Below are 27,026 nucleotides of genomic sequence, written 5' to 3' on the forward strand. Positions count from 1 at the left end.
CCTTGTTTGTTGATGTACACGACTGCCGTCGCGTTGTCTGACTGCACCTGGACAGTCAGACCGAAGCATGTGTACTGCTTGTCGTAGCGCATTGTAAATTGCGCGGAGTTCCAGGACATTTATAGACAGCAATCTTTCGTGATCTGCCCAGAGACCCTGGAGCTGACAATTTTGAACTACAGCTCCCCAACCTCTGAGACTCGCGTCCGTCGTTAGAATTATCCAATTCCAGGCGCCGAACAGTTTCCCTGCGGTTAGATTGTGTACTTTGAGCCACCAGAGTAGAGATACCCTTGCCCGTGGCGACAACCTCACCCTGTGGTGAATCTGCAGATGCGAGCCCGACCACTGTGCGAGCACATCCAGTTGAAATGGATGTGAGTGAAATCTCCCGAACTGAAGCGCTTCGAAAGCCGCCACCATTATGCCTAAGAGGCGAATGCACAAATGTACCGAGACTCTGCGTGGCTTGAGCACTAATTGTACCAGATGACGAATAATCTGTACTTTTTGTTCTGGTAGGTAAATTCTTTGATTTACCGTATCGAGAATCATACCTAGGAATTTAAGTCGTTGAGATGGAATTAAATGTGATTTCTTGAAGTTGACAATTCAACCGTGCTGAACCAGTACATTGTACGTTATCAACGCATGTTGGAGAAGCATCTGTTGAGACGGAGCTTTGATGAGCAGATCGTCTAAGTACAGAACTATTGTCACTCCCAGGGATCTGAGATGAGCTATCATCACAGACATCACTTTGGTGAATACCTGAGGCGCTGACAAGAGGCCAAACGGTAGAGCCTGAAACTGGTAATGGTTCTGGCGTATTGCAAACCGCAAGAACCTCTGATGAGGCGGCCAAATTGGAATGTGTAAGTACGCATCCTTGAGATCTAGCGCAATCATGAATTCCTGTGGCTCTAAACCTGCAATTACTGACCGCAGAGATTCCATCTTGAATCTGTAGTAAGTGACGTACTGATTGAGACCCTTCAAGTTCAATATTGGCCTGACCGAGCGATCCGGCTTCGGTACCACAAACAGACTGGAATAATAACCCTGACCCTGTTGTTGTACCGGGACCGGAATCAAAACTGCTGAATCCAGTAGGGACTGAATGGCATTTGCAGAACCGCCCTCTTGTCGTCCGAGAGAGGTAGTCCTGTCTTGAAAAACCGCAGTGGCGGAAGACAGTCAAACTCTATTTTGTAACCTTTTAACACTAAATTGCGGATCCACCCATCTGTGGATGTCTGGAACCACGCCAAATGGAACGTCTGAAGGCGTGCTCCCACAATTGGAGATCCGAGATGGGCTGGGAGCCCGTCATGCCACAGGCTTGTCGGTGACCTTGGCGTCCTGAAGACTGGTTTTGGTTTGTTGGAAACCACGTCCTCGACCTCGTCTACCAGGCGTGGCTGTTCCTCTGCCACGCCCGCGAAAGGGCTGAGGTCTAAAGGATTTGAACGCAGGTCCAGAGTATCTCCATCTTGGTACCGTTGGAGGCAATGGTAAGAAAACAGACTTTCCTCCCATGGCCTCAGAAATCCATTTGTCCAATTCAGGACCAAACAACTTCTCGCCCCCGTAAGGTAACCCCTCTATACCTCTTGACCTCTGCCTCCGCTTGCCAAGAACGCAGCCAGAGTGCTCGTCGTACTGTAACCAGTGACTATGAAATGCGAGAAGTGAGCTGACAGACGTCAGTAGAAGCTGTACATAGATACTCCACAGCCTCACAGATTTGATCAGCAAGAAGTATAAGGTGATCGTCATGTAGGGCAGACTTGAGTTCTGTTATCCATACTATGAGCGCCTTAGTGACCCAAATGCCAACCAACCCGGGTCTCAGCAGCACTCCTGCTGCTACATACATGGACTTTAGCATAGTTTCTATTTTGCGGTCTGAAGGGTATTTAGGCGTAGTAGCAGTTGGCATGGTATGGTTAATTTCTTGGTAAGTTTTGACACAGACGAATCAACCATTGGTGGATTCTCCCATGTACATGTCACCGAGTCTGGAAACGGGTAACTAGACTTAAATCTGCGAGGTATAGAAAACAGTTTATCTGGATTCTTTCGTGTTTCTACTAACATCTTATTAAGAGATTCCGAAACAGGAAAACACATTGGAGATCTCTGTCGTTTAGTAAATACGACTTCATCATTTATCAGAGGCTCCTCAGTTTCTGTACACTTCAGAGACTGACGCACCGCTCTGATGAGATTATCAATGCCTGGGCTGTTAAAATCATCACTATCAGACTCCACTTCGCCCTCCTCACCCTCATCTTGCGCAGTGAGGTCTGGCATGGAATCGTCAGAATGCAACATAGCAGAAACTGGTAAATCATAAGACATATGAAATTTATCCAGTCTACCCAAAATGGATTTGGACTTTTGGCAAGGCTGAGACGCCTCCGGTAGTTCTGGCGGTCTCACCCTAGACTCAGATCTTGCCGCTTCCCGCTCTTGTCGAGCGGCGGTCAATTCTGATTGCAACCCAGCCAGTACATTGACTAGCATTTCCCATGGAGGGTCCGGGGATGAAACCGGCTTTAAAAACGGAGCAGAAATTGTATTTGTAACTGAATTCACAAAACATACTGTACATGTGGTAGATCCATCCGGTAACACACTGTTACAGACCTTGCAGTGAAACTGCTTTTTAGTTTTTGCTGGTGCCTTACTCATTATGCAGACAGACAATACAATATACAAAGACAGACCACTTGCACGACTCAGTAAAATAGTACTAAGGTGTGTGTAATATATATATATATATATCTGGCCAAGTGCAGTACACGTGGCCAGTCCTATGAAATGTGATCCCAAATTCCCACTAACACCCCTGCGCCTCCGGTGGAGTAGAGATGTAGGACAGGAACGTTCTGGAATCACAACAGGAAGAACAGGAAGCATGGTTAAAATGGCTCCCATGCCATGCTTACAGTATAATCACGGTACAGGTTATAATCATGTGAAACAGATATATAACCTGGGATAGTGTAACAAAAGCCTAATAGCCTATGCTTTCTATATCATCTATGCAGCCTAGCATACTGCTGCTGCTTCCCCCCCGTGCAGCTGCATGCTCCTGCTGCTATATACATGGTGCTGTGAGCTTCTCCCCCCCCCCCCCCCGTATGCTCTGTGTACTGGAACACCAGGAGCATGTAAAAGGGCCGGGGAACGGCCAGCGGGAGCCGGGTAGCGGGACGGCCAGCGGGAGCCGGGGAGCGCGCTCCCTCTATGAGGCTCTGAGCAGCGGCGGCGGGCAGCTTACTATGCGGCTCTGAGCAGCGGCGGCGGGCGGTTTACATTGTCTCAGAAACAGTGTCCCCACACAGCGGGGGGCGGCAGCGTGAGCTGACCGCCCCGTCCCCCAACATACCTGGACTCCTGTGGTGACGTTACGACGGGGCTTCTCTGTAAGCACCGGCCAGCCTTTTCTGCAGGATGTCTGCTCTGGTTGTGAGGGTGCTATTTTAGAGAGGACAGACACGCCACAGCTGCTTGTAGCAGCTTCCACTATCCCGGACCCTGGCCTTTTGGAAGGGGGAAAGGGATGTGGTAAAGAGAAAATAGAAAAATCAGAAAAAATAAAAATATATTTAAAATAAGTGTGGACTGAGCCACACAAGCCTGTTGCTACAATGAGCACAGAAAAAACACTGAGGTACTCTGGGATATGGAGGGGTGGAGTGTTCTAAATTTAAATATTCAGTGCCCTGTACCTGCGGAAGCCGTCCATATCCCAAGAGTACTCCAGTGACCCCTAGTGGATGAAAAAGAGAAGAAATATTTGAAATTAATTTGTTGATAAATGAAACATTTTAATTTAAAAAAAGGCACGCTCTCAGTAGCAGGGCCCTCTTCCATCATGTCTTCTCCTGTCTCTTAATGTACTTATCTTCACAACAATACTCCCTTTGAGGGAACAACTGCCTTAGGTTGTCAGCCACCCTGATACTTGTTAAAGTGCTGTTTACTGATGCAACTATAATTAGCTACCCGGGACCTGTTCTATATTGTGTTAAGTAGAACACACTGGCTTCATGTCTAGATATGACGCTATATGAATGATGCATTATTAAATGATTTGTTTAAAACAAAAAACATGATGTTTTAAGAACAATAGGCACAGCAAAAAAAACTTGACCTCAACATCCTGTAGAGGGTCGAACCAATTCGATTGGACGAACTGTAACACCACGTTAAGATCCCAGGGTGTTGTAGGCGGTACAAAGGGAGGCTGGATGTGCAGAACCCCTTTCAAGAAAGTCTGAACCTCAGGGAGAGAAGCCAATTGTTTCTGGATCCAGGCCGGAGGAGACCCAGACATGACTGAACTGTCTGAGTCTCGGCCCCACAGGCCCCACCTCGGGGCCGTCCCGTCCATCGTCATGCGGAGGACTTAGGCGTACCCGAAGCAGGCTTTTGGTCTTGGGAACCTGCAGCGGCAGGCTTCTTTGGACTTAACTTTACCTCCCCTGAAGAAGGAACTGGAAGACATCGCCTTTCTGGTCTTGTTGGGCCGAAAGGACTGCTGCGAAGCTGAGGCGAAGGACCTCTTCGGAGCAGGAGCTGCGGAGGGAAGATACGGAGACTTACCCGCTGTAGTGGTAGCTATCCACGCATCTAGGGCTTCCACAAAGAGAGCTTGACCTGTGTATAGGGCAGCGACTCCACACGCTTTCTGGATTCCGCGTCGGCAGACCACTGGCAGAGCCACAGTCCCCGACGAGCTGAAACAGACATGGAAGAAATTCCCGCCGCTATGGAACCCAGGCCCTTCATAGATTCTACCATGAAATGTTAAGTAAATACAATGCAACGTCATCCCTATCCATTGTATCCAAATCCTCCATCAAGGCAGCCGACCATTTCACTATAGCCTTAGCAATCCAAGCACTAGCAATAATGCGGCGTAATATGGCCCCTGAAGCAGTGTACACTGATTTCAGAGTATTATCAATGTTTCTATCCGCCGGCTCCTTTAAGGCGGTAGAACCCGGTACCGGCAAAACCACCTTTTTAGCGAGTCTAGATACAGAAGCGTAAACAATCGGCGGGTTTTCCCACTTTTTCCTATCCTCCTCAGGGAAAGGAAATGCTACCAGAATCCTCTTAGAGATCTGAAACTTATTTTCAGGGTTCACCCAGGCCTTTTCAAATATAGCATTCAGCTCTTTTGACGCAGGGAAGGTTAGCGAGGCTTTCTTGTTTTCAGTGAAGAAAGCCTCCTCAACCTGCTCAGGTGTGGTATCATTAACATTTAACACATCCCTGATAGCCTCTATCAACAATTGTACCCCCCTTGCAAGAGATGCGGACCCCCGCAACACATCCCTGTCACCATTTGTAGTGTCAGAATCGTTATCCGTGTCGTCTTGTGTTACCTCCACAAGCGCACGTTTGTGGGGGTATATAGCGGGGTGACCTGAGGTACCTGACAAGGGCCACACAGCCATAGAGGACTGTAAGACCTGGGTTGCCGACTCATTATTGGTAACCCTGTCAGAAATCTGAGAAATCCATGTCCTGATAGAGGAAAACCACTCTGGTTCCCTTGCTGGAATCTGTGCTAAACCAGTGCTAACCTGATTGCATGGAATGGGATCATCCTGCGAGGATAAATCCTCAGCAGCATATGACACTGTATCTCTGGACATTGCTGCAAGTGACCACCAAACACACCACACCACACCCACACACACAGAATGGGGTAAGACAGAGTTTTCCCCCCAAGAATGGCAAGAGAGAGACAGAGATTGGAGCCAACCCAAACTAAAGAGAAAAAACCCTTTTTAGCGCTGACTTGTGCACCTTAATAGGACACACAGTCCAGTACTTAGCCTCCCCCCTTCTACAACTCCCTGGTACCGTTACAGTAACTGGAGGTGCTGTGGAGGGATCAGGATCTTCCTTCTGCTAGGCAGCATGCAGGAAAATGGCACTGGAATGCTGCAGGTCCTCTCTGAGAAGCTCCGCCCCTTCCCGCTCATCTGAGTTCAAATTTGGTCTGAGGAGTTGTGCTGGCTGGGATCCCTGGGGCTCGACAGGCTTGCTGACCAAGTGTGAGGGGTAAGCACTGGCCCAGGGTGCCCCTCACAGCGCGCCGCTGGTACCATCCAGGAGCGCAGTTAATACCGCACTCCCACCCCTGTTGCCACCATCTTCACACCGGCCCCCCGCTTGCTAGGGGGTGGGGGGGGGGGGGGGGGTTGGTGACTAACTCAACACTGCTTCAGCTCTGTAAGGGGTCGGTGGCATGCTGCTGGGGTGAACGGTTCCCCTGCGGCTGAGACCGATCAGCCCCTCTGGAGCTCAGTGTCCAGTCAGCGGAGTCAGTGGCTCAGACTCCGCAGGGCGGACACTGCTCTCCCCTTTAGTCCCACGCTGCAGGGAGGCTGTTGCCAGCAGCCTCCCTGTAAAATGAAAAAAACTCTAAACTAAACTTTTCCAGGAAAGCTCAGGAGAGCTCCCCTACCTGTGACTGACTCCTCCGGGCACAATTTCTAAACTGAGTCTGGTAGGAGGGGCATAGAGGGAGGAGCCAGCCCACACTCTTAAACTCTTAAAGTGCCAATGGCTCCTGGTGGACCAGTCTATACCCCATGATACTAATGTGGACCCCAGCATCCTCTAGGACGTTAGAGAAATACAATGACAGAAATTATGACACACTTTTAAATAACAAGACTACAATAAAGACAAGGCAACTTTCAACAACAATACAACACTCAGAAATCGCAAAGCTACTAACCAATAAACTCACCAACTCCTCACAGCACTCTCTCTCTCTCCTCTCCACTAACTAAACCCATGAGGTTCGGACAGTTTGGGGCATTTTTATATGGCTGCGCTTTGATACTCCCACGTATTCCACATAACCAATCACGCATCACCTTCAAAAATGAAAGTAAATGTGAAAACACGGCCGCAAAGTCCACAAAACACTGCCGAGCAGGAAATATAGGAATCATGCATCACAATATGCATCTTCGGCCGAACACATTCGGACGTAAAATACACTCCAGAAATACGAATGACATCGACATCGGAAAATAAGAATAGGACAAACACGATCGCTTAGTAAATTACCGAACACAAATTAAAAAAGTTGCAATTTTGCACGGCCGATGTCATTCGAGTTCAATTTCGAATGAAATCGTCAGAAACACGAATCTTAGTAAATATACCCCATAGAGTGCAATTAGTCTGGCAAACCGCTCATCAGCAATTTCTACACTGATCAGGGATTGCAACATAGAAAAGAGAAAGACCACTGCAAATGATTGGTAAAGCTCCTAGATGTTTATTTGAACATTCACATTCAGAGATCCAATACTGCTAGATTCTCACAGAGATATAGAACTTTTTTTCCCATAGAAGTCTACAACCCCCTTCCCTACCCCAAAAAAAAAAAAAACGGACAAAAACCCCAACAAACAAAACACAGTTTTTAAAAGGAATTAACAAAATAAACATTTCAGGGTTTTTCTCTCTCACACACACACACAAGAATATTAACAGAAACTGAACCCATTTGGAAACAGTGCGACAAACAGGACTTTAAATACTGTGTAAACAAATGTGTTAGAACGAAACAATTATTTTTGTGGCACACAAAATGCTTAAATTGGGTATACACCTAAAAAAATTTCTGTCCAATCTGTCTGGTGGGAACAAAAATCTGGTTATGAGAGCAAATGACAATCAATCATTGGAAAACAGACAATGGTCATTCAAATAAATTGGTTAAATCTGATTTAAACAATTTATTTGAACAATCGATTTTGTCTGTCTTTCAGCAGTTGGGAGCAAATTGGTTGATTGTCGTTTACTCCCATACATTACGAGAATTTTGTTCCGAGCAGACAGATTGGACAGATAAATCTTTAGGTGTGTACCTAGCTTTAGGGGGGAATTCAATTAGTCGCTGCAATTTACTGCGGACTAATTGATCCAATGGGGCTATTCAATTACCCCAGGCTGGCAGAAATTATAAAAATAAAAAAAATCAATGATTGCCAGCGGGTTAACGGATGCTTAACAAATCTGTGTGTTAAACACCCATTAACACGTTAATTGAACGGGCGTTAAACAAGGTGAAAAAGGGAGTGCAATTGAATACCTATGGGTGTTAAAGTCCAAGGATACCTCCCCTTTTTAATCCATGGTACATTTACTGCAGGTAATTGAATTCCCCCCTAAATCATCAATTGTGCAAATCACCAAACCTCACCATAGAAAAAAAAAAAAAGTGGTCATGTTAGGAGTTGGAGTGGTTGAATTATGTCCCATTAATGATCTCTGTGGGCTATTGTGATTGAAGTGGGGTGTTCAATCTGGCACCAAAAACAGAAAAACAAAACTGGATGAAAAACCACGATCTCGTGTAGACATATCCTGTCCTTCCAGAGGACTATAGTTTTTCCACATGAATGGAAAAATATTTTTTTTTTTTAAACTTTAAAATCTTAAAATGTTGGCAAGATAAACTAAAATACAGTGTGTGATTGATATATATATATATATATATATATATATATATATATATATACACACACACACACACACACATACACATATATATATATATATATATATATATATATTTTCTTTTTTTTTTTCTTTAGGAACTCACAGAAGTACAACCATAATGTAGTATGGCAAAAGATATGTGCTCAAAAAGTCTCCACTATGCATATGCAAAAATAGAAGATAACAGGATTATATGATATGGTGGTAACTCTTCCCCGTGGTTAGAATGGAGCAGTGTCCGCAAATACGCGCTATAGTGCGTAATTTACCCGATAATGGACAGCGGTGACTCAAAAATAAAAAAACCGCCGGGTCCGACAGGACGCGCTGTGACCAATCAGCGCGCTGTCCTGTACTGTCAGTTACTTTCATTCTCCAATGGCAGAGGAAGGGGAGAAGACCATGGATAGTGTGATCTCCCGCCTTCCCCCCACTCTCTGCTCCGCATGGGACCCGGGATATCCATGCTGCTGAGTGTGGCTAGGGGGCTGTCATCTCTGGCAGGGCATGAAGCTAGTGACCTTACGCAGTGCCGCTTCGGAAATTACAGGAGCCAGCGGAGTAAGCCGTTTGCGGGGATCATGAGATGCCAGCGGTAGGTGGTGGGACAGCAGGTGGCTGGGGGCACTGGTGCACACAGGGGAAGTGGGGGGTGTTCTGCCGCCACACCAGTAGTTTCTTTCTCCAGATGCAGCCGAAGCGCTGCACTCGGGGCTTCAGACTCAGGGATTGCGGCAGGGGGTAGCTACGGAAGTTCCGGGAAGCTGCTGCAGCGCACTCCTCAGCTCTGCTCCAGACACAAGGTGAGAGTGCAGAACCGGTGAGTGAAGCAGGTGGTGGCTGGGCTTGCTGTGGTGGGTTCCCGCGGCGTCTGGTGGGGGGACGGACGAATGGGGGTCTGAGGTGGTGGCTGCAATGTGTAAGTGATCGTCTACCTGGCGCAAGTGTATAACGTGCTTTACCTAGTGCAATGTGTATATTCTGCTCTGCCTGGCGCAATTGTATAACATGCTCTACCTGGTGCAATGTGTACAACGTGCTCTACCTGGTGCAATGTGTATAACGGCGTGCTCTACCTGGTGCAATGTGTATAATGGCGTGCTCTCCCCGGTGCAATGTGTATAACATGCTCTATCTGGTGCAATATGTATAACGTGCTCGCTCTACCTGGCGCAGTGTGTATAGGAGGTTCTACCTGGTGCAATGTGTATAAGCGGCACTACGGTGTGGTGTAATGTTAATTGGCACTATTATGTGGTCACACCCCTTCCCCATGAAGCCATGCCCCTAAATTTTTGCGGCGTGCACCGCCTCTAGTTTAAAGTCTGGAAGGTGGAGCTCCAATTCACTTTCTGCCAAAGGGGACCAAAATGTCTAGTTACACAGCTCTGGTGCAGGGTGTCCTGCATTTTACACAGCCCATCAGCACTGTCACCCCATCCCCCCACCTTGCAACACTTTTTGTAGTGTCCAAATAAGATTAATAAAAACCTTCATTCCGATGGGACCCAGAAAAGGACCGGCAGGACCCCAATTTTTAAAAGTGAGGGGTCCCTGGGACCCACTTTTTTTTGGGCTCAGCACGATCACCGATGGAGTGTATAGACTTTAGTACATTTTATAAAAGATTAGATTTATGGTATTTTAAAGCTTATTAGTAAACATTTTACATACAATATTATATAATTAGCTCACTCTTTTGAGGTTTCTAGTTATGGTAACTTCATTGCAACAACTTGGTGTGCTCCTAGGAATTACTGTATATCGGATAAGTCAACTAATACTACATTTTAATTTACGACGAGTAGAGACTATTAAGAGCACCTATTATTACCATACATGTTATGGGGTGGTATTCATGTGACCGCCGGTCAGCTGACCGACAGTCACATGACCTCCTCCATGAGCCCGACGGCTCACTATCCCGATGGTCGGCATGCCGACCAACAGGGACTATTTCCACTCGTGAGTGTCCACGACACCCATAGAGTGGGAATAGAACCCGTGGCGACCGCAGGTCGCCACCGAGCCCGCAGCGTGGCGAGCCCGCAAGGGGCTTGCTGCACTCGCCGCTCCCCGCCGGGATCCCGGCGTCGGTATGCTGCCAGGATCCCGGCGTCGGTAAGGTGACCGGCGGTCACCAGTACTACACCCCATGTTATGGTGGGTACACACCTGAACAATGGATCGGCTGGTCCAAACAAATGATTTGTTAACTGTTCTCCACAAGCAAATTGTGCACACACACTTACCAATCCACCGCTCAACATGCTTGTCCACAGGAATCGGTAGTGATGTAATTGTTGGAGATTTCTGTGGCTGGCATATGGTTCGGTTGGCTGGATGTCTGTACACACAGGCAGATGTACTGATATACAGATGGAGCCACGCTAATCGTGGCTCGGTCTGTGCCTGGGTCCGGGGCACGCGGTCCAGTCACTGGAGCATGCCTCCATCTGTGTATCAGTAGATCTGCCTGTGTGTAACTCACTTGTGTCCCTTTGGCATACCGTTCTGGGGGACTGTACCTGCCCTCCCCACCCCCAACCTGCTTATCTGTTACCTACTTGGATGATATTCCTAGTATACGCAAGTATACCTGGCCAACAAAGCTGATTCTGATTCGGCAGAATGGGAGTGCGCTCCAGGCGTGACTAGGCAGATGGACCACCTAGTCACACCGGAAGCGCTCGTATGCGATGGAGCCGCCTCAGATAGCGCGGCTCCATCTGTATCGGCAAGATATATCGGCATTCACTGTGCTGCATAGCTGACGTGGTATGTCAGAATGCCATCTCTTCTGTACAGACGAGCCAATGCACTTTGTGAACAGATTGTCGGCTGTACGAATGATGTATCACATAGTAAGTATGCAGCTTTACAGTGTTTAACTCTTTTGCTTCGGTTGGTTCTTCAAAGGAGGGACTCTGTAAGAGTAACAGCATCTGTGGACATTTATTCTGTACATAGATATGCCTGGAAATATTTAGTAAATATTAGAAACAAGAAGATTGGTTTCCACAACTAGGAATAAAACCAAAAAACATAAAAAGTCAAACTAAAAAAGTGCATACACACGTCCTTCTGTATTATGCCGTAGCAGCTGCTATGCTTTAGCTGTTCTCTGGTAGTAGCAATTAACAGAGATTATATCCAGCCAGTTCTAGTCACACAACATTGCAGTCAATTGCAGTAGATTCTTCATGGCATTTCTGAGTCACAGGAAAGGTGCTGGACGATACATTGTAGGGTGACCTTTACACTGTTATGCAATGCCATGGATTGCTAAGAACCAAATAAAATAATACATGATTTGCACTTGTAAATGAAGCCTTAAATGAACAAACAATCTCCTCCCAGAAAAACACACATGATTTAGCAAGAGATGAACAAGCATTTGCAGTTATATTAAGGTGACCTTAATTAGGGGTAACCCAACAGAACAGATTTTAGGAAAAGCGCGCTAGAAAAAAAAACCTAGTATGTAACCACTTGGCTCAGAACGGAACATCTCAGGATAGGGAGATCTTAGTTTGAAAACAGTTTGATCCTTGATTTTTGAACAATTGCTGCATGCTGAGAGTCCTCATCATCATCTTCATCATTGGCAACCCAGCTGGCCTTCAAGGGAGTCATATCTGGAGCTACAACATCAATATCCTGAAACAGAAATGTGTTGATTTCATTTTTAGTGAGGGGGTGGTTGTGTTGGCAGAATGTAACTGACCTACTAATGAAGACTAACATAAAAATGTCTAGTAATGGCTGCAAGAAGTCCTATCTGTGGATATTAAGCTAGCCATGAGTCACATGGAGACAATGCCTCTTAGAACTTAAAAAACACAAAACTATATATATATATATATATATATATATATATATATATATATATATATATATAGAGCTTTATATGATCTGCTGTATTCTTAAAATGCTTCAGGTTCCTTCATCCTCTGCTATAATGATAAAAGAAAAAAACTCAAAGTTTTAACTCCTAGATTTTTATTACCAACACAAAAGTCAAATTTTACACTTGAGGAGAATGTATATACTACTAAATATGCAATGGAAACCGTAGACACGTGGGTATATAGGTCAGCAGTAATGTTACTCTTCTGAGCAATCTGGAGAAGCAATGAAGTTTAGCAGGCACAGACACCCAGAAGCTCCACTGCAGTCACAGACCTGAGGTTTGGAGAAGTCTTTGTTCATACACCACTGCACAAAATATCGCTTAGCAGCTTCCAAGCTCTTCTCTTCCATTCTCTTGCAGTAGACACGGACAATCTGCTCTGCAAATTTCTCCGGCAAAAGCTGAGATACCTGTTAAAGTATACAAATACCATAAGGGTGGTTTTAATATATATAATCATGCAATAAAATAAGATTTTACTCACCGGTAAATCTATTTCTCGTAGTCCGTAGTGGATGCTGGGGACTCCGTAAGGACCATGGGGAATAGCGGCTCCGCAGGAGACTGGGCACAGCTAAGAAAGATTTAGGACTACCTGGTGTGCACTGGCTCCTCCCACTATGACCCTCCTCCAGACTTCAGTAAGGATACTGTGCCCGGAAGAGCTGACACAATAAGGAAGGATTTTGAATCCCGGGTAAGACTCATACCAGCCACACCAATCACACCGTATAACTCGTGATAATATACCCAGTTAACAGTATGAACACAACAGAGCCTCTCAAAGGATGGCTCAACAATAACCCTTGTAGTTAACAATAACTATATACAAGTATTGCAGACAGTCCGCACTTGGGACGGGCGCCCAGCATCCACTACGGACTACGAGAAATAGATTTACCGGTGAGTAAAATCTTATTTTCTCTGACGTCCTAGTGGATGCTGGGGACTCCGTAAGGACCATGGGGATTATACCAAAGCTCCCAAACGGGCGGGAGAGTGCGGATGATTCTGCAGCACCGAATGAGAGAACTCAAGGTCCTCCTCAGCCAGGGTATCAAATTTGTAGAATTTTGCAAACGTGTTTGCCCCTGACCAAGTAGCAGCTCGGCAAAGTTGTAAAGCCGAGACCCCTCGGGCAGCCGCCCAAGAAGAGCCCACTTTCCTCGTGGAATGGACTTTTACAGATTTAGGCTGCGGCAGGCCAGCCACCGAATGCGCAAGCTGAATTGTGCTAAAAATCCAGCGAGCAATAGTCTGCTTTGAAGCAGGAGCACCCATCTTGTTTGGTGCATACAGGATAAATAGCGAGTCAGTCTTCCTGACTCCAGCCATCCTGGAAACATAAATTTTCAAGGCCCTGACTACGTCCAGTAACTTGGAGTCCTCCAAGTCCCTAGTAGCCGCAGGCACCACGATAGGTTGGTTCAAGTGAAAAGCTGATACCACCTTAGGAAGAAACTGGGGACGAGTCCTCAATTCTGCCCTATCCATATGGAAAATCAAATAGGGGCTTTTACATGACAAAGCCGCCAATTCTGACACACGCCTTGCCGAAGCCAAGGCCAAAAGCATGACCACTTTCCACGTGAGATATTTTAAATCCACGGTTTTGAGTGGCTCAAACCAATGTGACTTTAGGAAACCCAACACCACGTTGAGGTCCCACGGTGCCACTGGAGGCACAAAAGGAGGCTGAATATGCAGCACTCCCTTGACAAATGTCTGAACTTCAGGCAGTGAAGCCAGTTCTTTTTGGAAGAAAATCGACAGAGCCGAAATCTGGACCTTAATGGAACCCAGTTTTAGGCCCATAGTCACCCCTGACTGTAGGAAGTGCAGATATCGACCTAGCTGGAATTCCTCCGTTGGGGCCTTCCTGGCCTCACACCACGCAACATATTTTCGCCATATGCGGTGATAATGTTGTACGGTTACATCTTTTCTAGCTTTAATAAGCGTAGGAATGACTTCCTCCGGAATACCCTTTTCTTTTAGGATCCGGTGTTCAACCGCCATGCCGTTAAACGCAGCCGCGGTAAGTCTTGGAACAGACAGGGCCCCTGCAGCAGCAGGTCCTGTCTGAGCGGCAGAGGCCATGGGTCCTCTGAGATTAATTCTTGAAGTTCCGGGTACCAAGACCTTCTTGGCCAATCTGGAACAATGAGAATAGTTCTTACTCCTCTTTTCTTTATTATCCTCAGTACCTTGAGTATGAGAGGAAGAGGAGGGAACACATAAACCGACCGGTACACCCACGGTGTCACTAGAGCGTCCACAGCTATCGCCTGAGGGTCTCTTGACCTGGCGCAATATTTTTCTAGCTTTTTGTTTAAGCGGGACGCCATCATGTCCACCTGTGGCTTTTCCCAACGGTTTACAATCAGTTGGAAGACTTCTGGATGAAGTCCCCACTCTCCCGGGTGGAGGTCGTGCCTGCTGAGGAAGTCTGCTTCCCAGTTGTCCACTCCCGGAATGAACACTGCTGACAGTGCTAACACGTGATTTTCCGCCCATCGGAGAATCCTTGTGGCTTCTGCCATCGCCGTCCTGCTTCTTGTGCCGCCCTGTCGATTTACATGGGCGACTGCCGTGATGTTGTCTGACTGGATCAGAACCGGCTGGTTTTGAAGCAGGGGCTTTGCTTGACTTAGGGCATTGTAAATGGCCCTCAGTTCCAGAACATTTATGTGTAGGGAAGTCTCCTGACTTGACCAAAGTCCTTGGAAGTTTCTTCCCCGTGTGACTGCACCCCAGCCCCGAAGGCTGGCATCCGTGGTCACCAGGACCCAGTCCTGTATGCCGAATCTGCGGCCCTCTCTGAGATGAGCACTCTGCAGCCACCACAGCAGAGGGACCCTGGTCCTTGGAGACAGGGTTATCAACCGATGCATTTGAAGATGCGATCCGGACCATTGGTCCAACAGGTCCCACTGAAAGGTTCTGGCATGGAACCTGCCAAATGGAATCGCTTCGTAGGAAGCTACCATCTTTCCCAGGACTCGCGTGCAATGATGCACCGACACCTGTTTTGGTTTCAGGAGGCCTCTCACTAGAGATGACAGCTCCTTGGCTTTCTCCTCTGGGAGAAACACTTTTTTCTGGACTGTGTCCAGAATCATCCCCAGGAACAATAGACGTGTCGCCGGAACCAGCGGAGACTTTGGAATATTCAGAATCCAACCGTGCTGGTGTAGCACCTCCTGAGATAATGCTACGCCGACCAACAACTGCTCTCTGGACCTCGCCCTTATCAGGAGATCGTCCAAGTATGGGATAATTAAAACTCCCTTTTTCCGAAGGAGTATCATCATTTCGGCCATTACCTTGGTAAATACCCTCGGTGCCGTGGACAGGCCGAACGGCAACGTCTGGAATTGGTAATGACAATCCTGTACCACAAATCTGAGGTACTCCTGGTGAGGATGGTAAATGGGGACATGCAGGTAAGCATCCTTGATGTCCAGAGATACCATGTAATCTCCCTCTTCCAGGCTTGCAATAACCGCCCTGAGCGATTCCATCTTGAACTTGAATTTTCTTAAATATGTGTTCAAGGATTTCAAATTTATAATGGGTCTCACCGAACCGTCCGGTTTCGGTACCACAAACATTGTGGAATAGTAACCCTGTCCTTGTTGAAGTAGGGGCACCTTGACTATCACCTGCTGGGAATACAGCTTGTGAATTGCCTCTAACACAGCCTCCCTTTCTGAAGGAGTCGTTGGTAAGGCAGATTTGAGGAAACGGCGGGGGGGGGGGGGGGAATGTCTCGAATTCCAGCCTGTACCCCTGAGATACCACTTGAAGGATCCAGGGATCTACCTGTGAGCGAGCCCACTGATTGCTGAAGTTTTTGAGACGGGCCCCCCACCGTACCTGGCTCCGCCTGCTGAGCCCCAGCGTCATGCGGCGGACTTAGCAGAAGAAGCGGGGGGAGGACTTTTGTTCCTGGGAAGTGGCTGTATGCTGCAGCTTTTTTTCCCTACCCCTGCCTCTGGGCAGAAAGGACGCGCCTCTACCCCGTCTGCTCTTTTGGGGGCGAAAGGACTGCACCTGATAATACGGTGCTCTCTTTGGTTGCGAGGGGACATGTGGCAAAAATGCTGACTTCCCAGCTGTTGCTGTGGACACTAAGTCTGAAAGACCATCCCCGAACAACTCCTCACCCTTATAAGGCAAAACTTCCATGTGCCTTTTAGAATTTGCATCACCTGTCCACTGCCGGGTCCATAACCCTCTCCTGGCACAAATGGACAGTGCACTTATTTTTGATGCCAGCCGGCAAATATCCCTCTGTGCATCTCTTATGTAAAATACAGCGTCTTTAATATGCTCTACGTTTAGCAATATAGTGTCCCTGTCTAGGGTGTCAATGTTTTCTGACAGGGAGTCTGACCATGCAGCTGCAGCACTGCACATCCATGCTGAGGCAATAGCTGGTCTCAGTATAATACCAGTGTGTGTATATATAGCTTTCTGGAAAGCCTCCTGCTTTCTGTCAGCAAGTTCCTTTAGGGCGGCCGTATCCTGGGACGGCAGTGCCACCTTTTTTGATAAGCGCGTAAGTGCTTTATCCACCCTAGGGGGTGTTTCCCAACGTGACCTATCCTCTGGCGGGAAAGGGTACGCCATTAGTAATTTTTTTGAAATTACCAATTTTTTATCGGGGGAAGCCCACGCTAGTTCACACACTTCATTCAATTCTTCAGAAGGGGGAAAAACTACTGGTAGTTTTTTCTCCCCAAACATAATACCCTTTTTTGTGGTACCTGGGGTCACCTCAGAAATGTGTAAAACATTTTTCATTGCCTCAATCATATAACGAGTGGCCCTATTGGACATTACATTAGTCTCTTCGTCGTCGACACTGGTATCAGTATCCGTGTCGACATCTGTGTCTGCCATCTGAGGTAGCGGGCGTTTTAGAGCCCCTGATGACTTTTGAGACGTCTGGGCAGGCACGGGCTGAGAAGCCGGCTGCCCCGCATTTGGCATGTCGTCAAATTTTTTTATGTAAGGAGTCGACACTTTCGCGTAATTCCTTCCACAAGTCCATCCACTCCGGTGTCTGCCCCGCAGGGGGTGACAACACATTTATAGGCACCTGCTCCTCCTCCACATAAGTCTCCTCATCAAACATGTCGACACAGCCGTACCGACACACCGCACACACACAGGGAATGCTCTGACAGAAGACAGGACCCCACAAAGCCCTTTGGGGAGACAGAGAGAGAGTATGCCAGCACACACCAGAGCGCTATATATAAATCAGGGATTAACTAAATTATATCCCCTTATAGCTGCTATATGTATATTGCACCTAAATTTAGTGCCCCCCCCCTCTCTTTTTTACCCTTTTCTGTAGTGTAGACTGCAGGGGAGAGCCAGGGAGCTTCCTTCCAGCGGAGCTGTGAGGGAGAAATGGCGCCAGTGTGCTGAGGGAGATAGCTCCGCCCCTTTTTCGTCTGACTTTTCTCCCGCTTTTTTATGGATTCTGGCAGGGGTATTTATCACATATATAGCCTCTGGGGCTATATATTGTGATATATTTGCCAGCCAAGGTGTATTTATTGCTTCTCAGGGCGCCCCCACCCAGCGTCCTGCACCCTCAGTGACCGGAGTGTGAAGTGTGTATGAGGAGCAATGGCGCACAGATGCAGTGCTGTGCGCTACCTTGGTGAAGACTGATGTCTTCTGCCGCCGATTTTCCGGATTCCTCTTGCTTCTGGCTCTGTAAGGGGGCCGGCGGCGCGGCTCCGGGACCGAACACCAATGGCCGGTTCCATGCGGTCGATCCCTCTGGAGCTAATGGTGTCCAGTAGCATAAGAAGCCCAAGCTACCACCACCAGTTAGGTAGGTTCGCTTCTTCTCCCCTTAGTCCCTCGCTGCAGTGAGTCTGTTGCCAGCAGATCTCACTGTAAAATAAAAAACCTAAAATATACTTTCTCTCTAGGAGCTCAGGAGAGCCCCTAGTGTGCATCCAGCTCAGCCGGGCACAGGATTCTAACTGAAGTCTGGAGGAGGGTCATAGTGGGAGGAGCCAGTGCACACCAGGTAGTCCTAAATCTTTCTTAGCTGTGCCCAGTCTCCTGCGGAGCCGCTATTCCCCATGGTCCTTACGGAGTCCCCAGCATCCACTAGGACGTCAGAGAAATAGTAATTTTGAAATGCTCTTGAAAAATGACCGTCAAACAGGTCCTACTGCTAGATCTTTCAGATTAGGTGTTTGGTTGAGCAGTGAGATCAAATGGTTTATACCCAAAAAGTCCACAATAAACAAGAGGTGGTCATTACCAAACCCATTTACTGATCGCCAAATCTGATAGAACATGATGTTGATCTTTGTTTGGCCCATACCCATTGTAATTTGCAGTCAAAGCCAAAAAAAAAATTATATTATATTAATATATATATAAAAAACAAAAGATGAGAATAGGCGCCTCCTAGTGCATTAACTCACATAAACATGTGACCTCCACCTTAAATAACACCCTGGTGAATTGAAGGTGTACCTTGTATGGTGGAATTCCAACCACCTAAATGAATCGCAAAATACCATGTATTTCAGTGTGTAATGGGGATATTTTTCATCACGATAATCCTGGTGGTGCTTTTCCCAAGTTTGTATCTTTATATACACAAGACTTTTTCTTCATAGTACAGCTTTGTCCTATCCACCATTTAAAAGGAGCACTGGCATAGTAATCAGTAAGGCAGAGAACTTGCTGGGTAAGCAGATGGACACCTAGTTTAAATGGTGGATAGGACAAAGCTGTACTATGAAGAAAAAGTTTTGTGTATATAAAGATACAAACTTGGGAAAAGCACCACCAGGATTATCGTGATGAAAAATATCCCCATTACACACTGAAATACATGGTATTTTGCGATTCATTTAGGTGGTTGGAATTCCACCATACAAGGTACACCTTGAATTCACCAGGGTGTTATTTAAGGTGGAGGTCACATGTTTATGTGAGTTAATGCACTAGGAGGCGCCTATTCTCATCTTTTGTTTTTTAGATTTCGAACGGTTAGCCTGAACAGCAAACCACAGGAGAAAAGGGCTGCCACCCTATACAATACGGGTAGTGCACTTCCAAAAGGAAAGTCCTGTCACCACAGAGGAGGAAAAAGGACATTTCACTAAGCTTTAAGGAGAGGAGTAGCGCCAATACCACCTTTTTTCTTTAATATATATATATATATATATATATATATATATATATATAAAAAGCAATGATCTGGCACTCAGATACACTCCAAAAGGAAACTTGCCTGGTGCCCTACAAAATTAGGCTGCAAAGCACTCAACCCCATAGAGCATGGGTCTTCAACCTGCGGCCCTCCGGGTGCTGTGAAACTACACATCCCAGCATGCCCTGCCACAGTTTTGCTATTAAGGCATGCTAAAACTGAGGCAGGGCATGCTGGGATGTATAGTTCCACAGCAGCTGGAGGGCCGCAGGTTGAAGACCCATGCCATAGAGTGTTCGTGGACGGCGGCACTCAGGACTAGGTACTTAGGACAAATCACAGACACAAATCCATGTCTATATCAACGTTTCAGTGCTGCTGCCCTTTTATCAAGATGTGTCAAACAGAATGAATAACAAACATAAAACTTACCCCCTAAATAGACCCAGAGAGACGGCATCTCTGGCGCCGCTTCCCGCCTCAACGCTCAAACACCGGGACGCTGGAGAGTGACGTCAGAGAGTCGCATGCTCGCGTTGCATGGCAACTAAAAACAATACTAAACACCTCAAAAACATCCCCATAAAAAACAAACACATAGCAGAATATTTTATACATAATAGAACAGTGTATAGCTTAAGCATAATACATACACAATATCCAGCAACATAGTAACACAATAGCGGATACATGATGTAAACACATTTACTTAATAATTAACCTTACTTATAAAGCTTCATTAAACTAAATCACGGCTCTCAGACAACAAATACACAACTATGTCAATCACCTGTGGGAACCACAGTCACTTAAGGGAAGACATCTCCACACAATTTATATGACATACTACAATACTGTCAGAGTACCCAGTTTATAAAAAACAGTGTAGCCCAAGCGATTAATTTAATCCCCTAGGGGACAGAGTGCCCAATCTATCAATCCACTGAACCTCACGCTGTAATAAAAGTTTCTTCCTGTCACCCCCTCTAGGTAGGACTGGGACATGATCAATGATACGATATTTAATCGCTGTCAGGCTATGTCTGGCTACCGCAAAGTGCCATGCTAACGGCTGATCGCTGGTGCCTTTTGCAATCGCTGCCTTGATGGCGGAGCGATGAAGGGCCATCCTCTCCCTAAATTGCCTCTCAGTTTTTCCCACATATTGCAGGGAGCATGGGCACGTGATAACATAGATCACGAATTGGCTTGTACATGTCAGATGATATCTAATGGAGAATTTTTTACCAGAAAAAGGATGACAAAACACGGCCCCGGGTTGCATAAACCCGCAGGTCGTGCAATTTGGACATCGAAAACATCCTGGTTTGGGACCACCTAAAAAGGACACAGGCTTGTTTTTACCCATATTAGTTTTATCGGTTTTTACAAGCACATTTCACAAGCTCTTGCCTCTACGAAAGCATGGCATTAAACTAGAATCACTGAGATTTAATCCTGGGCCAGTACGTATTAGTGGCCAGTATTTCTTTGCAGATTTGATGATAGCAGGGCTCATGTGTGAAAAAGAATTGGACCATGGAAATTTATTCGCTTTACTTTTTGATTTGTGACTCCTCAATAGTTGATCACGAGGAATAGCCAATGCCTTGGCTTTCATTTTATTCAAAGTTTTTGAACAATAGCCTCTTAGTAAGAATTTTTGCATCATCTGTTCAACTTTCAACAGACCCTCAGTGCGATTACTTGTAATTCTTAAAACTCTTAAAAATTGACTGTAAGGTAAAGCGTCTTTTAACGCTTTTGGATGGGCACCGGATGCCAGTAGGAGATTGTTTCTATCGGTAGGTTTCTTGTAAAGTATAGTTTCCAAACCAATGCCACGCTTAGTGATAGTCACATCAAGGAAATTAACAGAATGAGTACTTAAGGAATATGTAAATTTCACCGGCCTTGAAGAGGCATTATGTGTCTCAATCAAAGCGGTAGACCAAAAAATTAGCACGTCGTCTATGTACCGAAAATACGCTCTAACATTATTCGATATCATAGGATCTGTAAAAAATAGGTCTTGTTCAATCATAAACATAAAGCAATTAGCAACCGACGGTGCTACAGAAGACCCCATAGCAACGCCGGCTGTTTGCAAATAATATTGACCATCAAAGAAAAAAATAAGATTTTACTCACCGGTAAATCTATTTCTCGTAGTCCGTAGTGGATGCTGGGACTCCGTAAGGACCATGGGGAATAGCGGCTCCGCAGGAGACTGGGCACAACTAAAGAAAGCTTTAGGACTACCTGGTGTGCACTGGCTCCTCCCTCTATGACCCTCCTCCAGACCTCAGTTAGGATACTGTGCCCGGAAGAGCTGACACAATAAGGAAGGATTTTGAATCCCGGGTAAGACTCATACCAGCCACACCAATCACACCGTATAACTCGTGATACTATACCCAGTTAACTGTATGAAATATAACGGAGCCTCTCAACGGATGGCTCAACAATAACCCCTTAGTTAACAATAACTATATACAAGTATTGCAGACAATCCGCACTTGGGATGGGCGCCCAGCATCCACTACGGACTACGAGAAATAGATTTACCGGTGAGTAAAATCTTATTTTCTCTGACGTCCTAAGTGGATGCTGGGACTCCGTAAGGACCATGGGGATTATACCAAAGCTCCCAAACGGGCGGGAGAGTGCGGATGACTCTGCAGCACCGAATGAGCAAACTCTAGGTCCTCCTCAGCCAGGGTATCAAACTTGTAAAATTTAGCAAATGTGTTTGACCCCGACCAAGTAGCAGCTCGGCAAAGTTGTAAAGCCGAGACCCCTCGGGCAGCCGCCCAAGAAGAGCCCACCTTCCTCGTGGAATGGGCTTTCACTGATCTAGGATGCGGCAGTCCAGCCGCAAAATGTGCAAGCCGAATCGTACTACAAATCCAGCGAGCAATAGTCTGCTTTTAAGCAGGAGCACCCAGCTTGTTGGGTGCATACAGGATAAATAGCGAGTCAGTTTTTCTGACACTAGCTGTCCTGGAAACATAAATTTTCAGGGCCCTGACTACGTCCAACAACTTGGAATCCTCCAAGTCCTTAGTAGCCGCAGGCACTACAATAGGTTGGTTCAAATGAAAAGCTGATACCACCTTAGGGAGAAACTGGGGACGAGTCCTCAATTCTGCCCTATCCATTTGGAAAATCAGATAAGGGCTTTTATATGACAAAGCCGCCAATTCTGACACACGCCTGGCCGAAGCCAAGGCCAACAGCATGACCACTTTCCACAGGAGATATTTCAAATCCACTGTTTTTAGTGGCTCAAACCAATGTGACTTTAGGAAATCCAACACCACGTTGTGATCCCAAGGTGCCACTGGAGGCACAAAAGGGGGCTGAATATGCAGCACTCCCTTAACAAATGTCTGAACATCAGACAGTGAAGCCAGTTCTTTCTGGAAGAAAATCGACAGAGCCGAAATCTGGACCTTAATGGAACCCAATTTTAGGCCCATAGTCACCCCTGACTGTAGGAAGTGCAGAAAACGGCCCAACTGAAATTCCTCCGTTGGGCCTTCCTGGCCTCACACCACGCAACATATTTTCGCCATATGCGGTGATAATGGTTTGCGTTCACTTCTTTCCTAGCTTTAATCAGCGTAGGGATGACTTCCTCCGGAATGCCCCTTTCCTTCAGGATCCGGCGTTCAAACGCCATGCCGTCAAACGCAACCGCGGTAAGTCTTGGAACAGACAGGGCCCCTGCTGCAGCAGGTCCTGTCTGAGCGGCAGAGGCCATGGGTCCTCTGATCATTTTTTGAAGTTCTGGGTACCAAGCTCTTCTTGGCCAATCCGGAACCATGAGTATAGTTCTTACTCCTCTCCTTCTTATTATTCTCAGTACCTTTGGTATGAGAGGCAGAGGAGGGAACACACACCGACTGGTACCCCCACGGTGTTACCAGAGCGTCCACAGCTATCGCCTGAGGGTCCCTTGACCTGGCGCAATATCTTTTTAGCTTTTTGTTGAGGCGGGACGCCATCATGTCCACCTGTGGCCTTTCCCAAAGGTGTACAATCATTTTTAAGACTTCTGGATGAAGTCCCCACTCTCCCGGGTGGAGGTCGTGCCTGCTGAGAAAGTCTGCTTCCCAGTTGTCCACTCCCGGAATGAATACTGCTGACAGTGCTAACACATGATTTTCCGCCCATCGGAAAATCCTTGTGGCTTCTGCCATCGCCATCCTGCTTCTTGTGCTGCCCTGTTGGTTTACATGGGCGACCGCCGTGATGTTGTCTGACTGGATCAGCACCGGCTGGTGTTGAAGCAGGGGTCTAGCCTGACTTAGGGCATTGTGAATGGCCCTTAGTTCCAGAATATTTATGTGTAGGGAGTCTCCTGACTCGACCATAGTCCTTGGAAGTTTCTTCCCTGTGTGACTGCCCCCCAGCCTCGAAGGCTGGCATCCGTGGTCACCAGGACCCAGTCCTGTATGCCGAATCTGCGGCCCTCTAGAAGATGAGCACTCTGCAGCCACCACAACAGCGACACCATGGCCCTTGTAGACAGGGTTATCAGCCGATGCATCTGAAGATGCGACCCGGACCACTTGTCCAACAGATCCCACTGGAAGATCCTTGCATGGAACCTGCCGAATGGAATTTCTTCGTAAGAAGCTACCATCTTTCCCAGGACTCGCGTGCATTGATGCACCGACACCTGTATTTGTTTTAGGAGGTCTCTGACTAGAGATGACAACTCCTTGGCCTTCTCCTCCGGGAGAAACACTTTTTTCTGTTCTGTGTCCAGAACCATACCCAGGAACAGTAGACCCGTCGTAGGAACCAGCTGCGACTTTGGAATATTCAGAATCCAGCCGTGCTGTTGTAGCACTTCACGAGATAGTGCTACTCCGACCAACAACTGCTCCCTGGACCTCGCCTTTATAAGGAGATCGTCCAAGTACGGGATAATTATAACTCCCTTTTTTCGAAGGAGTATCATCATTTCGGCCATTATCTTGGTAAATACCCTCGGTGCCGGGGACAGACCAACGGCAACGTCTGGAATTGGTAATGACAGTCCTGTACCACAATTTTGAGGTACTCCTGGTGAGGAGGGTAAATGGGGACATGCAGGTAAGCATCCTTGATGTCCAGTGATACCATGTAATCCCCTTCGTCCAGGCTTGTAATAACCGCCCTGAGCGATTCCATTTTGAACTTGAACCTTCGTATATAAGTGTTCAAGGATTTCAATTTTAAAATGGGTCTCACCGAACCATCTGGTTTCGGTACCACAACCATTGTGGAATAGTAACCCCGGCCTTGTTGAAGGAGGGGTACCTTGATTATCCCCTGCTGGAGTACAGCTTGTGAATTGCCACCAGTACTACCTCCCCTCGAGGGCAGCAGGCAAGGCTGATTTGAGGTAAGGGCGAGGGGGAGTCGCCTCGAACTCCAGCTTGTATCCCAGTGATACTACTTGCAGAACCCAGGGATCCACCTGTGAGCGAGCCCACTGGTCGCTGACGTTCCCGAGACGCGCCCCCACCGCACCTGGCTCCACCTGTGGAGCCCCAGCGTCATGCGGTGGACTCGGAGGAAGCGGGGGAAGATTTTTGATCCTGGGAACTGGCTGTCTGGTGCAGCTTTTTCCCTCTTCCCTTGTCTCTGTGCAGAAAGGAAGCGCCTTTGACCCGCTTGCTTTTCTGAAGCCGAAAGGACTGTACCTGATAATATGGTGCTTTCTTAGGTTGTGAGGAAATCTGAGGTAAAAAATTTTTCTTTCCCAGCTATTGCTGTGGATACGAGGTCCCAGAGACCATCCCCAAACAATTCCTCACCCTTATAAGGCAGAATCTTCATGTGCCTTCTAAAGTCAGCATCGCCTGTCCACTGCCGGGTCCCTAATACCCTCCTGGCAGAATGGACATTGCATTAATGCTGGATGCCAGCCGACAAATATCCCTCTGTGCATCCCTCATATATAAGACGACGTCTTTAATATGCTCTATGGTTAGCAACATAGCATCCCTGTCCTGACAGGGTAATAGACCACGCTGTAGCAGCACTATCCATGCTGAGGCAATTGCAGGTCTCCATATAGTACCTGAGTGTGTATATACAGACTTCAGGATAGCCTCCTGCTTTTTATCAGCAGGCTCCTTCAAAGTGGCCGTATCCTAAGACGGCCGTGCCCCCTTTTTTGACAAACGTGTGAGCGCCTTATCCACCCTAGGGGATATCTCCCAACGTGACCTATCCTCTGGCGGGAAAGGGTACGCCATCAGTAACTTTTTAGAAATTACCAGTTTCTTATCGGGGGAACCCACGCTTCTTCACACACTTCATTCACTCATCTGATGGGGGAACAAAACACTGGCTGCTTTTTCTCGCCAAACATAAAACCCCTTTTTTGTGGTACTTGGGTTAATGTCAGAAACGTGTAACACATTTTTCATTGCGGAGATCATGCAACGGATGTACCTAGTGGATTGTGTATATGTCTCAACCTCGTCGACACTGGAGTCAGACTCCGTGTCGACATCTGTGTCTGCCATCTGAGGTAGCGGGCGTTTTTGAGCCCCTGATGGCCTTTGAGACGCCTGGGCAGGCGCGGGCTGAGAAGCCGGCTGTCCCACAGCTGTTACGTCATCCATCCTTTTATGTAAGGAGTTGACACTGTCGGTTAATACCTTCCACCTATCCATCCACACTCAGGTGTCGGCCCCGCAGGGGGTGACATCACATTTTCGGCATCTGCTCCGCCTCCACATAAGCCTCCTCATCAAACATGTCGACACAGCCGTACCGACACACCGCACACACACAGGGAATGCTCTGACTGAGGACAGGACCCCACAAAGCCCTTTGGGGAGACAGAGAGAGAGTATGCCAGCACACACCAGAGCGCTATATATACACACAGGGATCAACACTGTAACTGAGTGATTTTCCCAATAGCTGCTTGTATACACAATTTTGCGCCTAAACTTAGTGCCCCCCCCCCCCTCTTTTTCACCCTATGTAGTCTGGAAACTGCAGGGGAGAGCCTGGGAGCGATCCATCCAGCGGAGCTGTGAGGGAAAATGGCGCCAGTGTGCTGAGGGAGATAGCCCCGCCCCTTTTTCGGCGGACTTCTCCCGCTTTTGTATGGATCTCTGGCAGGGGTATTTTTCACATATATAGCCTCTAGGACTATATATTGTGATTTTTTTTGCCAGCCAAGGTGTTAATATTGCTGCTCAGGGTGCCCCCCCCCAGCGCCCTGCACCCATCAGTGACCGGAGTGTGAGGTGTGCATGAGGAGCAATGGCGCACAGCTGCAGTGCTGTGCGCTACCTTGTTGAAGACCGAAGTCTTCTGCCGCCGATTTTCAGGACCATCTTC

At 47.2% G+C, this 27,026-nt stretch overlaps 1 protein-coding gene across 4 annotated transcripts in view; it reads right to left on the reverse strand.

Annotated features, from left to right (window-relative positions):
• Window positions 1-11,483: 11,483 nt before the first annotated feature.
• SAMHD1 (SAM and HD domain containing deoxynucleoside triphosphate triphosphohydrolase 1) overlaps window positions 11,484-27,026 on the reverse strand; it is a 272,305-nt gene continuing 256,762 nt past the window's right edge. For all 4 annotated transcript variants that reach the window (XM_063960182.1, XM_063960181.1, XM_063960183.1 and 1 more), the window contains 2 exons: window positions 12,739-12,876; window positions 11,484-12,213 (listed from right to left, as the gene is read on the reverse strand). In XM_063960182.1, coding sequence (XP_063816252.1) covers window positions 12,082-12,213; window positions 12,739-12,876 — 270 coding nt within the window. In that variant the 3' untranslated portion in view covers window positions 11,484-12,081. The remainder of the gene's footprint in view (window positions 12,214-12,738; window positions 12,877-27,026) is intronic.

The sequence above is a fragment of the Pseudophryne corroboree genome, chromosome 3 (assembly GCF_028390025.1).
Source record: "Pseudophryne corroboree isolate aPseCor3 chromosome 3, aPseCor3.hap2, whole genome shotgun sequence".
Taxonomy (NCBI): domain Eukaryota; kingdom Metazoa; phylum Chordata; class Amphibia; order Anura; family Myobatrachidae; genus Pseudophryne; species Pseudophryne corroboree.